This window comes from Brassica napus, chromosome C8, assembly GCF_020379485.1.
Source record: "Brassica napus cultivar Da-Ae chromosome C8, Da-Ae, whole genome shotgun sequence".
Classification (NCBI taxonomy): Eukaryota; Viridiplantae; Streptophyta; class Magnoliopsida; order Brassicales; family Brassicaceae; genus Brassica; species Brassica napus.
Window position 1 is genome coordinate 15,157,111 of NC_063451.1, and position 14,432 is coordinate 15,171,542.

At 34.4% G+C, this 14,432-nt stretch overlaps 2 protein-coding genes and 1 long non-coding RNA gene across 3 annotated transcripts; 1 reads left to right on the forward strand and 2 right to left on the reverse strand.

The window, feature by feature from the left end:
• Positions 1-87: 87 nt before the first annotated feature.
• Positions 88-2,996, forward strand: LOC106381951 (glycerol-3-phosphate acyltransferase, chloroplastic). The gene is made up of 13 exons (XM_013821888.3): positions 88-477; positions 721-818; positions 900-986; positions 1,055-1,152; positions 1,261-1,318; positions 1,423-1,524; positions 1,602-1,663; positions 1,762-1,872; positions 1,948-2,026; positions 2,110-2,229; positions 2,297-2,410; positions 2,495-2,645; positions 2,737-2,996. Exons 1-12 carry the CDS (start codon positions 186-188, stop codon positions 2,642-2,644), a joined length of 1,371 nt encoding a protein of 456 aa, XP_013677342.1. The 5' UTR covers positions 88-185; the 3' UTR covers position 2,645; positions 2,737-2,996.
• LOC106379737 (probable xyloglucan endotransglucosylase/hydrolase protein 30) lies at positions 2,910-7,196 on the reverse strand. Its single transcript, XM_013819617.3, has 4 exons — positions 6,787-7,196; positions 6,603-6,703; positions 6,125-6,333; positions 2,910-5,163 (listed from the first exon to the last, which is right to left on the reverse strand). The coding sequence occupies exons 1-4, from the start codon at positions 6,971-6,973 to the stop codon at positions 4,632-4,634; spliced, it is 1,029 nt and encodes a 342-aa protein (XP_013675071.1). The 5' UTR covers positions 6,974-7,196; the 3' UTR covers positions 2,910-4,631.
• A 5,297-nt stretch (positions 7,197-12,493) lies between these two features.
• LOC106379736 lies at positions 12,494-14,212 on the reverse strand. Its single transcript, XR_001276165.3, has 5 exons — positions 13,926-14,212; positions 13,728-13,851; positions 13,552-13,653; positions 13,052-13,446; positions 12,494-12,835 (listed from the first exon to the last, which is right to left on the reverse strand). It is a non-coding gene; the product is annotated as an uncharacterized LOC106379736 (long non-coding RNA).
• Between the last annotated feature and the right edge of the window lie 220 nt (positions 14,213-14,432).

Sequence of the window (14,432 nt, forward strand, 5' to 3'; positions counted from 1 at the left end):
TTTGGTGAAAATTTTGATCAAAAAAAAAGAATTGGTGAAAAAAAGATTTGAGTTGAAAATAAAAACGTGGAAAGAAATGGAGAAAGAGGAGTCCTCCTGGGATAAATAAACAAGTGAGGAAGCGATCTCCATCACACACACGCTCGCTCTCTGCTTCCTCCTCCAATCACCAAACACACGCTTTAATGACTCTCGCATTTTCCTCCTCCGCCGCAACCGTTGCCGTTGCCGTTGCTTCTGCAACCTTAACCTCCTCCGCTAGGATTCCGACCCTCCGCGGCTTCGTTTCCTTCAGATTAACCGCCAAGAAGCTTCCTCTCCGTTCGCATGGCGGCGGCGGTGTGAGAGCGATGTCTGAGCTCGTTCAAGATAAGGAATCCGTCGTCGCAGCTAGCACTTCTTTCAGTGACGCTGAAGAGACGACGCCGAGTGAGCTCAACCATTCCCGTACCTTCTTGGATGCGCGAACTGAACAAGGTTACTCTTCTTCTTCTTCTCCGAGGAAATGTAAATTCAATTCTTAGTCTCACTTAGGAGACAGACGGATTCAGAGTATACGAAACCTTATCTTATCGCCGATTACAATACCTTACAGAAGTAATCGTATTCTACTTTATTGAAATGGAGAGCTTCATCGAGTGACCTTGTTTACGTTTCTTGGAGGTGCCTTTATTAAGCTTGTGTTGTTCTCTTCCTTTCTATTTTTTTTTTTTTTAACAGATCTTATAGCTGGTATAAGGAAGGAAAAAGAAGCTGGAACGTTGCCTCCCAATGTTGCATCTGGGATGGAAGAGCTATATTGGAACTACAAAAATGCTGTATATCAAAATGCTCTTTTTTTCATCACTCCTTAGTTAACAGAAAGGAATTGAACTTTTGCATTTCAATAACTTTGGCAGGTTTTGAGTAGCGGAGCTTCCGGGGCAGATGAGACTGTTATATCAAACATGTCTCTTGCTTTCGATCGCATGCTTCTTGGTGTTGAGGTAGTACTTCTTTTTTCCATTGCAAATACTTTTTCTAATCATCTGAATTTCTGGTGTGGATTTTTCAGCATCCTTATACTTTTAATCCATATCATAAAGCAATCAGAGAACCTTTTGACTACTTCCACTTTGTCCATACTTACATCCGTCCCCTCATTGATTTCAAGTAAGCTGCAATTAGAATTCTTTTTTATTTCCAATTCGTTTGATTGGTCTCAGCTTTTATTCTTGCCATCAAGTGTTCATCTACTAACAGCTTCTAATTTTTATGCAGAAATTCTTACGTTGGAAATGCTTCTATTTTCTCTGAGCTGGAAGACAAGATTCGGCAGGTCCTCTTCCCTCTCTCTTATGCTCGAGTTAACGCATTTTGCTTCCGTCAATAGTTAAATTCTATTTCATTTGGGAATTTGATTGTTTAACTGGTTGGTTTCAGGGACACAATATCGTGTTAATATCAAATCATCAAAGTGAAGCTGATCCAGCTGTCATTTCACTCTTACTTGAAGCACAATGTCCATACATAGGAGAGAACATTGTAAGCCTTCGAGCCATGTTCTGAGCTTTACGCTTCTGTCTCCATACTTATTCTTTTCTTTTTTCTCTTTGTTGCAGAAATGTGTGGCAGGTGATCGAGTAATTACGGATCCTCTTTGTAAGCCGTTTAGTATGGGAAGGTATCGCAACCTTTCTTTTGACAATGGTATGATACTTGATGGGGTGAAGTGTAATATGAGCAACCTTGTATGACTTCTGGGATTTCTCCTGCTTTCAGGAATCTGATATGCGTGTACTCGAAAAATCACATGAACGATGATCCTGAGCTTGTTGATATGAAAAGAAAGGCAAACACACGAAGCTTAAAGGAGATGGCTACACTGCTAAGGTAATTGGAATTATACTGCGGGTCTTTTTATTAGATCCATGTTATTATACTAATGTAGCATGAATCACACTGTAGGTCTGGCTCCCAACTTATATGGATTGCACCAAGCGGTGGAAGGGACCGCCCAAATCCTTCTACAGGGGAATGGTTTCCTGTAAGTTAAACCTAATGGACTGCAGAGATCTTATCTGTTGTCTGGTGGGTATCATATAGATACTGATCTAGGAAAATGTGCAGGCACCCTTTGATCCTTCTTCGGTGGACAACATGAGAAGACTGGTTGAACATTCGGGTACTCCTGGACATATCTATCCAATGTCTTTGCTTTGCTATGACATCATGCCCCCTCCACCCAAAGTATTGCTAACTCACTCTATCTCTCTCTGGTTTACTTTCCTATCATCACCTTATATTGCATCTACAGGTTGAGAAAGAAATTGGAGAGAGAAGGTTAGTTGGGTTTCACGGTACGGGACTATCAGTTGCTCCTGAAATCAGCTTCTCAGACGTCACGTCAGACTGCAACAACCCTAACGAGGTCTCCTCGTCTATTACTCAAATCAGTAAACTTATTGATCTCATCATTCATCATGACTAAACTTTCTTGTTGTTTGTATGGCAGGCAAAAGAAGCATACAGCCAAGCTCTGTACAAGTCGGTGAATGAACAGTACAAGACTCTAAACTTTGCAATCAAGCACAGGAGAGGAATAGAAGCCTCAACTTCAACGGTCTCTTTGTCACAACCCTGGAATGAATCTCTCAGTGTTTAGGGTAAACCTTTCGTCTCAAAAGTTTGTAACTATACATATATATATATATATAAGAAAAAACCCATACCGGATTCTTGTTCATGTATCTGCAGGATTCACAATTAATCGAACAAAAGTACGAAAATATACTCCAAAGCTTCTCCCTGATGAAAGAAAGAAACAGGTACCCTTTGGTTTTTAACGTAGGAAACAAAGGTTGGTTTGTGTACATATGAATAGCAAGCTCTTGCTAGGCTCTTTTTAGATCACATATGCCTTCTTCATATGTAATATTCTTTTTTTTTTGGGGGGCTTCCTACTATATAGAACCGAATGAATCATTCACGATATCAGTTTTATGCGTCTTACTCTACTTCTCGGCTTGCTCATCTTCATACGTCGAGAGACTGCGTCGTGCTTACTATTTGTTACTTGGCAAGTTGAGTGTCTGGTCTGTTTGGATCTGATGTCACAATACTCTCAAGCCTCTGTTTATCCTCTTTCCACTATCCCCTCTCCCTAAATAAACACACTCAAACTAAACAAAAAGCAAAATCAGCGAGGTATTGAATATATTTCTTCTTCTTTCTTACACTGAATTAATTTAAAGATGAGATACCTGTTTGAGATAAAAAGCTACCACAAACGCAAATGTCCCCTGAATTGATTTAAAGATGAGATACCTGTTTGAATTACAAGAATTCTATGGGACCAACCTTGAACTATAGACGAAAAAGGATCAAAGTAAAACATGATAGAAACCTAGAATCAATTAAAACAAAAGCTCAAGCAAACGGTTCCAACAAAAAAAAAAAAAAGGAGATACACGCACATCTTCAGGCAAACTTATTTTGTGGAGACTCTGAATCTCTTTATACTGCTCAGGAACACATCCTGAAGAGCCATGGGTAACTACAAAGAATCAAACCCAAGAGGAATAAGATTCATCGATAGCTTACGAACTCCACGTAAAGGGGCAGAAGGACACAAACCCCAAATCCTTGAAGCACGAGTCGGGAATTTCACCAAACGAACCAAAAATCAGCCGTCGCAAACGAGACAATGGCAGGGGATAATCAGACTAGTAAATATTCAAATTTGGATTCATTTCATTCCAGTAATTACGGATACGAATCTACAACACCACTCAAACTCATCATCTGTTTTGGCCAACAATCAACACTATATATTTACTGTTAATGAGTGATACACAATTAAGTAATATTCCTTGCAAATAAAAAGGTTTTGATTTACAACATCACTATAATCATTTTAAACAAGGTTTTACCACTATCCCCCTCTCAACTTTGTTAATTAGTTATACAGTTCACTTGTTCTTCTTTGTTTTTTTATTGTTCTTTGGTGTTCATTTGTTTTATTTCACTTATTCTTTGTTATGAGCTCACGGCTCACTTTGACACCCCTGCTCTGAAGTAAGGCCAGTTTGAACTACACGTGAGATGTGAGACTCAAAAGTTGATTTAGTAGTGACTACACAATATTGAAGGTGGCCTATGAACTCGTGGATCTACCACGGCAGTAGGGAATTGAATGATCAGGAGCAGATTTTATGAGAACCTTAATAGCCACTGACACTAATTAATATCATATGGGATGGAAGTGAATTGGCAGAGAGAAATGTACATGTTAAAGGAATCTGCAACCTAAGTATCTAAAGAAGACATTGTCTCCCGCTTGCATAGATTAAAAGAGGTTTGTAAACCATAGTTTCATGGGTCCAAGACCACTAGCTTTTTCAAAATCCTAAAGAACTTTGACCGCCACAGACGAAGAAAAGTCTATAAGTTTCAACCTCTCTAACTAGAGTTAGAGATGGATTGTCACAAAATGAAAGAGAACAAAGCTTGCTGACGTAACTACGATTTTGTAACTCATAAAATTATGGATCTGAATGACGTATTCCCTATTTCTTTCTCTTTTTCTTCAAATCTTTACTATTAGTTATTCTCTCTTTACTCACAAACAAATAAAAAAAATGGTACAAATCTTATTTTAAAAGTCGTCTTCTTTCGTCAGGATCACTTTCGATTTCTGGCCTTTGCTGCCGGTGATTCCTACGTCGTCCACGCGCCTCTGTACCACCAAACTTCAACCTCCCCGTATCCTTAAATCTATCCTTCTCTGCTGGAACAATCACACACTCAGGTGGCGCCTCCGGATACCGAACCGTATCATAACAATAGGAATAATACATGAACCGTTGTCTGAATCTTCTCATGGAGGCGCGTTGACGTGAGTTGATGGAGAAGTAGTCTTGTGATTCGAGGAAGTCCACGGAGTCAGAGCAATCGGTGGGGACTTCTTGGATGGGATCAACGGAGCAGCCGTCAAGGGAGAAGGACTTAAACTCCGCTACGAAAGGGGCATATTTGTAATTAGCTTTGTATTTGCCGCCGGAAGTAGCCCAGTCAGAGGCGTCCCAAATGGTGGCGTAGAGAGACATTGGCTTCGCTGGATAATCTGCTCCCATTGCTTCGCTTCTTATCACTTCTCTTATTGGAACATCGTCTACCCAAAATCTGATCATTTTTTCAGTAAGTCTTTGATTAGTTGGCAGCAAAAAAATATTCAAAGTATTAAATCTAAAACGCGTGAACTTTTTTTTTACGAAGTCAAACCCAACACTACAATATGTAGCAAAATTAGTCTGAAAATAATGAGATGATAAGATCTTCACTTTCATAATGATTTTTTCTCAACAAGTTTTTGGTTATGATTAAAATGTTGATTTCACTATTTAAAAAAAGAATACAGAAAAGGCTAAAATATACCTATATATAATGTATACTAGTAGATTGGTTACAGTTTCTTATTTCACCCAAATATATATAAAATATTAAAAAGAAAGAGAAAATGAAAATGAGATAGGTTTTTCAGTTGCGGAAATTTTATAATTTTTTGAATATTCTTAACACATGCATTGATATACATACCTATACTTTTATAATTTAAAATTCAATATATAAACTTAAATATGTTAAAATATTAATAACATACTGATGAAATACTCCATTTGGTATCTCATCACCAATGGTTGCTTTAAATCCTTTAGTTTCAACACAAAAGAAGCCCAATAAAAAGTCATATTTCTGAACAATTACTTCAGCTTTTATTTTACGTGCTACGCGTGATAACTGAGTGCAAGAGTTACGCGTCAAAAAGATACTAAGCTAATGTTTTTACAGTAATGCCGAATTAATTGTTTTCGAAAAGAAATAAAATAAAAAGTAAATCGGAAAATAAGAAAACTATCAATTTTTAGTAGAAAGAGAGAGAATATTATAGTTGATTAAAAAAAAAGAAAGAGAGAGAATATATTAGTATGATTCATTAATTATCTTATGAAAGAAAGACACGTTTTCAGAAAGACAAACATTCTTTCGTCAAGCTGGTAATCTTTGTGAATCGGGTTTGGTCAACGCTAATGAAGCTAAACGGGGGAAAAAGAAAGAAAGAAATGATCGATAAAAAGAAGCTTACATGATCTTGTGAGGAGTCCAGAGGATGCTGTAACGATGAAACTCTTTAGAAGGATCGAACCATAGACGATATCTTTCTTCACGACCTCTATGTGTACTTCCATTTCCGTACAGGTTTGTCTGAAACCTCCATGGCTTCCCTTTAATGTTCCCTAGAAACTCTATGTCTAGTTCGTCATGTGTTTTCTCGAACACGTCTCCGTTTGATGTCTGCACATAAAATATTAAATTTAGTGTCTTTAACACAAAACAAAACAAAACAAAACAAAACAAAAGATTTATTATTAGATCAAATGTGTTAAATTCATGATCAACCACAATAATAATAAAACATTCCGGTCAAAAAGTAAAAAAAAATAACAATCATGAAGAACAACAATAAAAGACAACTTCTCAAAAAAAAAAAAGAGAAAATTATTTTTATATAAAAATCATTTTATGGTAATCAAACAGATAAAAATAAATGGCCGGCGACTTACGTAAAAGGCGACGACGACGCCGGCAGTATAATCGGCTGGAAGCTTGATCATAGAGCTGTAAAATCCATGTTGATACATATTCGATGATATGAAACCAGAACCTATACATAATCATCATCATCATCAATTTTTCATCATAAAAAATAAAGAACCCATGTGAATATATAGCTATATATGTATATACCGGTGTATTTATCGAGGAGGAGGCGAACGGAGAGATCATCAGGTGAACGGACGAGATTGCCATCGCCAAAGAGAGGAGAAAGCGATTCTTCGAAACTTAAGGTGTTGAGATTCGTAATCGCTGATGATCTCAACCCCAAACACAAGAAAACTATGAAGAAGATGAGATTATACGATAATTTAGACATTGTTGTTCTTTCTGAGATGAGGTTTAACGTTTTGGTGAGAGAAAACTGCTCTTTCCCTTCCAAGCTCGTGGTCTTTATATATGATTCACAATAGTCTTTTTGATTTTTTTTCTTCTCTATTTTCCGAATTTACCCTTCTTTTTAGTATGCCACTGGTATTTAAAATTAAAAGTACATTTAGAAATATTTTTCTAGTCCCGATCACTGGAGAATTAACATTTCGGCATCACCAGGGACAGAGAACCAACACATGGTAATACGTGACTAGTCTGAACCATTTCTATGGGGCCAAGATACCCTTGTATAATTCAAAAAAAGAAATATTTTTAAGATGAATAATTAAAGAATGGCAACACCAAATCTAATTTGAACCAAACTGAAAGAAAAATTAATCCGAGAAAATGATTATAAAAAGATTTAAAATACTTATTATTAGAATAGTTATAATTAGAATAGTTAGATTATTTTTTATCTCTGAAATCAAAATCCAATCCAAATCAAACTAAAAAAATTATTCTTTTCCAAAATAATGAACAGTTTTTTTCCCAAAAATTAACAGAAATAATACACCACTGAATTTATTTTGGTTGTTAACTTTCTATAACCTATAAAAATTTGATATAAGAAATGAATGTCATAGCCTAAAAATATACGTGAAAATAACCTAGAAAATATTTTTAGTAATATTTAAAACAACATAATAAAATAAGTACTCCTTTCGTTATATTTTAATTGTCATTTTAGACTTTGGTACGCATGTTAAGAAAATATTTAATTATACAAATTTACTAAATAAAAACATCATTGCCAACACACCTAACCACATTTCAACCAACATAAAAATAGATAGAAATATAAAATCAATAAATTTTGCATTAGAATCATAAAAAAACACTTATTTTGAAACAAAATTTCTATACTACAACCGACAACCAAAAAGTAAAATTTTTTATTTCTTCTAACTCTCACTAAGTAATAAAATCTGTCGTTGTTATGAATATTTTCTCTATTTTGAAATAATGCATGTTTTAAAAAATTTATACATACTGATAAAACATATTAAATTTTAGTTTTAAATGCATGGTTATTTGTGATTATCTATTTCATATAAATATAATCCATTCAAAAATTCAATCAATGTTTTTACAATGTACAATTAATCATTAATATCTTTTGACCAGTTTTTTTTTCTAAAGCATGCATATTTACGAAACGAAGGGTGTACGGAACTATATTAGTAGAAAAACCATAATATCGATTTCAGTCTCCTAATATCCGAGGGAAAACCTCCGGATTTGCATATTTTACGAAACAGAGGGTGTTATTGGTTTATATATTTTGATTGATTTAGAAATCCATATAGTATTTATAAATCCAAGTAAAATATGCAAATCCGGAGGTTTTCTCTCGGATTTGAGTCTTTGTATTTTTAACTAAAAAATTCAAACAAATCCATTCAAATCCATTATAAAATCAAATATATTAGTAAATCCGTACGATTGAATAACACTTGATTTGATACAGAATTTATAAATCATTAAACTAATAAAACATGATTTTAATACAGATTTGAAAATCATAGAACCAATAACACTAGATTTAGTTCGGATTTTCAAATCAATTAAAATAAAACAACCAATAACCCCTTAAAAGTTAAATTTTCTTTTTAATTGGGTTACCAGCATAAAATCTCTAGTGTGATATACATGTGTAGTTGTTTATAGGCAAGTTTACGATAATTTTAGTGACTGACTACATTTTCCAAATTAAACTCATTCGAAGATTTCTGTGTCATTCTCTGAGATCATCTAAGATAAGATGCCAATTAAAAGTGACAAAATATATGGAAAGCGCGAGGATCAACAATGAATCACAATGATCAACTGATACGAATGGGTATGACAAGATTCTAAACTAATTACAAATTTCCATAAAGAGATAGAGCTATGTGTTGGGTTTTAATGAGCCTATGTACAACATTTTAATGTTCGATTAGTACGATTATGTACGTAATGATGATTGAGTTAATTGATCAGGTATTAATGTTTTTAGCTGTTCATGGCCAATTAGAGTACATTTAGCATGTGACATAAAATAAATAAAGAATATTATTAGCATATATAAACATATAGTTGGTATCCTCTATGTATGATTAGATATAAAGGGTAGATTCGTCATTTATGATGAAGGATACCAAAATAAAGAAAAATGACGACTAAGCATGAAATGGAGACCAAATGGTCTTTATCTGTGGACCCATGCAGATTGTCTATAGTAGCAAGTCATCTTCACCACCAAATATAATTATACATAAATACATATTTTACGTGTATGTCTTCATATTAGGTGGCTACACTAATCAACTTTAAACTAATGAAATGTAAAAATTAATAAAAAGATTGATTCCAAAACTATGGACAGACAAACGTAAACATTGCCACAGACTTTTGCTCTTAAGTTATTTATGTTTCCTCTTTTTCTATATATCTTTTGTTCACTTCCTCTATGTATTTGTAATCACAATATTTTGATGATATTCTTCAGAAGATGAAGAGCAGACAACATAATGTAGGCTAGACAATGATTAGCAAAATATTAGTTATGTAGTTAACTAATAGCATTATATACTAATATGTAATGAATAAGCATATTTCAAATTTCATTAGCTTCATATATGAACTTGAGACTAGTCCATTTTGTTAGTTAGCCAAACCAGATACCCAACCACTTTCTCCAATAAATTAAAGTATGAGTAACTCTTTTTATATTCTTATACTAGGGTCGGCCCGGGATATGCCCGGAATTTTTCTATTATATTTACTTTTAATTCTATCACTTTACTTTATTTCAATAAAATTTTACTTTTTATTTTATTAATTTTTGGTCTAGCAAATTTGAAATTTTTACTACTCAAAATTTGTTATTTTATTATTGTAAATTATATATCACATGATGTATAAACATATTATAATGATTTAAGCTTAGTTTTATCTGAATATATTTATTACCGCACTTATTTAAGTTTAGGTAAAATAAATTTAAAATTAAAAGTCGTTTTAAATTTTATTTTTTGTTAATTTTTTTGGCTTGAGACCCGTTAAATTTGTAACTTTTAAGGGTATTAGGACATTTATCTTTTGATTTCTTTCGTTCCTCTCCATCTAAGTTGATGTATTTGCAATATATATATAATTAGTTTGGATAATGTCAGAATTGTATTTGTATAATAATGCTATTTTCTCATAATGGGTTGGTGATCAACATAATTATTAACAAAGTATAAAATTTTGCATTGTGTTTAAAATTTATAGTATAGTTGTCTTTGGATGTCACATTATATCTATATACGAAATAGGCCTGCATGATCATTATATCATCCATCTATTACAAATGCTTCTTGTTTTTATGTTTATAGGCCTGCAAAGCATTAACATAAGTTTTATTTTTATGCTTACTCAAGTGTTCTTAAGTATGTTAATTAAGTACTTCCTAATAGCTTAGTCACCCTTGTGTCTTTTGTTTTTTCATAAACCCTCTGCTCACATCTCGGTCATCCAACCTCCAACTTTACATGAAACTAGGGGGGTGTCCGCGCTTCGCGCGGAATATTGTTTTATTGTTGTTAAAAGTATGATTTTTTGGATAATGTAATTATGTGATCACTTTTATTTGTTAAGAATGTTATTTGGTGTTTTTATTGTGTTATGTAGTAGTAATAGTGATATGTTAATATATTTTGTCTTTGTTTTTTTAATAATGTGTTTTGTCTGTATAGTATTTGTTAGCAGTGAAGTGAGCCTCTAATATAAAAATATATTGAATTTCAATAACTTTGCATTTATGCATTTGTTGATTCTAAGATTTACGGTTTCAGCGTCAAAATTTTCTTTTAATTTTTTTTTATATTTTTGAACATTATAACTTTCAAGATGTTTTCGTTTTTTTCCCATATTTTTACATTGAGCCTTCAACATCTATGTATTTTCTTTAAGTTTCTGGTATGCGGTGTTTCTCATCATCACCAAAAAAGACTCACCTCATGCTCTTGTTCTTTATCGCCTTTTTCACCTTGAGATTTCTGGTATTTATTGTAGATCGGGTTTAGGAGTTCCCAGTTGTGCGGTTGTTTCTCGCATCATTTTAGGCTACTCCATGCAATATTGGATGCTCCTCTTCTTCCTTAGATTTTAGCTGATGTTAGGAACTGCATCTCTTTGGGTTGAGTCAGAGTTTAGTCGTCTTTGAAGTTGTTTTCCTCGTCGTTGGCTTACCATTGTTACTCCCCTCTCGTCTTGGTTTTCAAGATATGGTTTTTGGTGATCTGACTTCTATAGCTCGAGGACAGCTCCACGATTTGATGATTTCGTTTTGTCTACCCTTCCAGCTATGTTCTTTCATCTCGTTGCAGCTTTCAACCCTTCTTGCGTCTCTGTGACTCTCTCTCTCTCTTTCGCCATGTTTGCCACTCTAGGTTTGGATAGTGTTCTCCTCCGAGTATGCTCTGTAGATTTGGAAGATTGTTTCTGGTCTCAAGTCTGGACTCATGTTTCTCGGGGGTTGGCTTCATTTCTCCCTCACTCATGTTGTTCTCTTCTTCCCTTAGTATAAATGTGTGATATTAGACTCTTGGAGCTTTGGTCCCTTCTATCCAGAATTTTGTGGTTCTTCCCCGGCATAGGCGTCTTGTTTGTGCTTGTTTAGTTTGTGAGATGCTTCTTACCTCTTAGCTGGTGGTTGTGCTTATCGTTTGTTATGTATGTCTCTTCCTGCTTCGTGGTGATTTTGGCCTTCTGTTGATTATTCTTACTCTAACCCGCTTTCTTGGTTCTTTGCATTGGTCCTTGATCACGCTCATTTGTGTTCGAGGGATTGCTTTATCTGAAGATTATATTTCTACATTTTACTGACTTTTGATTGTTCTGGCCAAGATACTCTATGATAAAGTGGGGTAAGTTAGTTTTCGTTCTTGATCGCCTTTGAGCTCTGGACCTTTATTGAGTTAGTGTTTCTTTGGCATTTTTTTTCTCTGGGATTATGGTGGTTTTATGTTTAAATTATGTGTTCTGCTTTAGTTTGGTTAATATTAAGATAAATATATAGTTGTAAATGAAATAATAGAAAATAGTAAAAAATAATAAAATAACGAGAGTTTATGTTATTTTTAGTTGCGAATAAATTAAATATTTAAAGTACATTTATATTTTTTACTTATTTTTTTATTCGTTTTGCAATTTTTTGAACAATAAAAATCTACTTTATATATAAAGATATATTAGCAAAATTCAAATGATGATGGTTAGTGTGAGAATGATTAGATAATGTATAATTAGAAAATAGTGAACCAAATTGCAATAATCTAAAAAAAGAAGGATCTAAAATGTAAAAAGACAAAAAAATGACACGTGGCAGCAAACCCCCTGCCACTTGTCGGAAGAAGGGAAAAAGTCTACTTTATATATAAAGATATGTATATAACATTAAATATTTACTATAGTGGGCATTCATTCATGCTAAAATGAGGAAGGTGACTTAATTCGTCTTGTTTAAATAAAATTGCTCTTCCTTTCTTCTACCACAGTTTAAACCATGTAAGAGACGAAGTTATAATGATTATATAACAACCAGAATCTAATAAGCCATGTATCAAACTAAAATGAGAAGAAAAAAAATAATATAACTTCTAATACCATACTAAAAATTTGATTATCATCTTTCTACCTTATTTTCAAAAGAATATAAAAGCTATCTTCACTCATGGAGTTCATGTTTATGTGCTTCAAGGGATTGAAGGATGGCTAGCAGAGCAAGTAGAAAGAGGAAGTGATGCTCCTGTAGATACCCTTGAAAAGTCAAAATCAGTACCTAAGATTAAACGTTTGCAAGCAATTAATAAGGTGTATGAATAATAAGACCTTGTGGTCCATGAACTCTTTAAACAATTGAACAATAGTTTTGCAGGAATAGTTTATGGAAATACAATGAATCAGAGGTCCATGGATTTGCATAATGGTCTACTTCAGCAAGCCCTTAAAACCATCTAAGAAGCTTTAACAGAAATCAACTCGGAAAGGAACTTACTGGTTTACATTGTCAGAGCACTTCTGATAGTGCCGATAGCAGTAATCTACTTCTAGACAACAGGCTCAATCTCCCTTCTCATCCCTCTTGTATCCTCACCTCGCCACAAAGCACCCCGTGAACACGACACCACAACAATTTCCGCCACCGCATCCGTTGTTGTCTTTCTTAACTTGCGTCCCATCTTGATCTCTGCTGTGATGGCTATTATCCAACTAAATTTGAAAATCATGTTCACATCACACTTCTCTAAGCATTTTCGATTCAAAGCTTCTTTTCATCAAAGTAAGAGTTTTTGTGGTGTATTTGAGAGCTTCTCTAATGGCATTGTTTTCATAATGAATCCTATAATTCTCTTCCTTGAGTGCACAATTATCAGCTCTCTTGAGTTGTGCCTGCAAGAAGAAACGATGGAGAAGCAAAACTAAGGACTTCTCTTTATTTTATTTTTTTTGGAGAAGAGACAAAGTGGGGAAGAGAGAAAGTAAAAAGTTGAAAACCTTCGTCTGTGTTGTGTTCTTCGGTTCTGAAACCAAATCTTGATCTGTCTTGGAGCTGAACCCAATTATATGCTAAGTTGCTCATTTGGATGTTGACACGCTCTGTAAACAAAACCATAAGAGAACAGAAAGAAAGAGATGGAGAAAACAACTGAGTAGAGAAGAAGAGAGAATACGATTCAAGCCATTGGATGTGGTTGTGGAAACGCTTCTTCTTCATTGTCTTCTTGTCCAAGATTGGTGAGCTTAACTCCCCTGAGCTCACCTCTTCTTCGCATACAGACCTTCCAAAAGCTAGAACTGTTTATAACAACGTCAATTAGTAACAGATATAGGAGATACGAAGAGAAGATGAGTAAGGAGAGGGATCTCACATATATTTATACCAAAACCACACCGACTCCCAGATCCAAACAACGTTTTGAAGACACATCGTGGAGGTGTGAATCAATGGAATTAAACACAAAGCCATTAATCAAACCGTTTCAGGTCGTGAGAAGAACCGCAAAAGTCACAGCCTGGCCATCGCACGTAGAAGAAGACGAACTTCGTTTCTTCACTGCAGCTAGGGTTAGGGACGGACTCCTTCTCAATGGGCCGGAAAACTTATCAAGTCTTAAGCCCATTTCCACGACAAACCATCTAAGCCCATCCATTACGCGTAGATTATCTAAATGAAACGCAAAACTTTAGTTACACGTGCCACCGTCTCCTTTTTCGAATTTCTTAGGTGGCAGATGACGTGGAGGGTCTAGGAGCGAGAAAAACCCTCTTTTATATAAATAGATTTACAAGCTCACTTTCTAATAATTCACAAAGCAGTAAATGAACTTCAGAGTCTATTTTATCAAAAAAAAAAACTTCAGAGTCTAGACAAAATC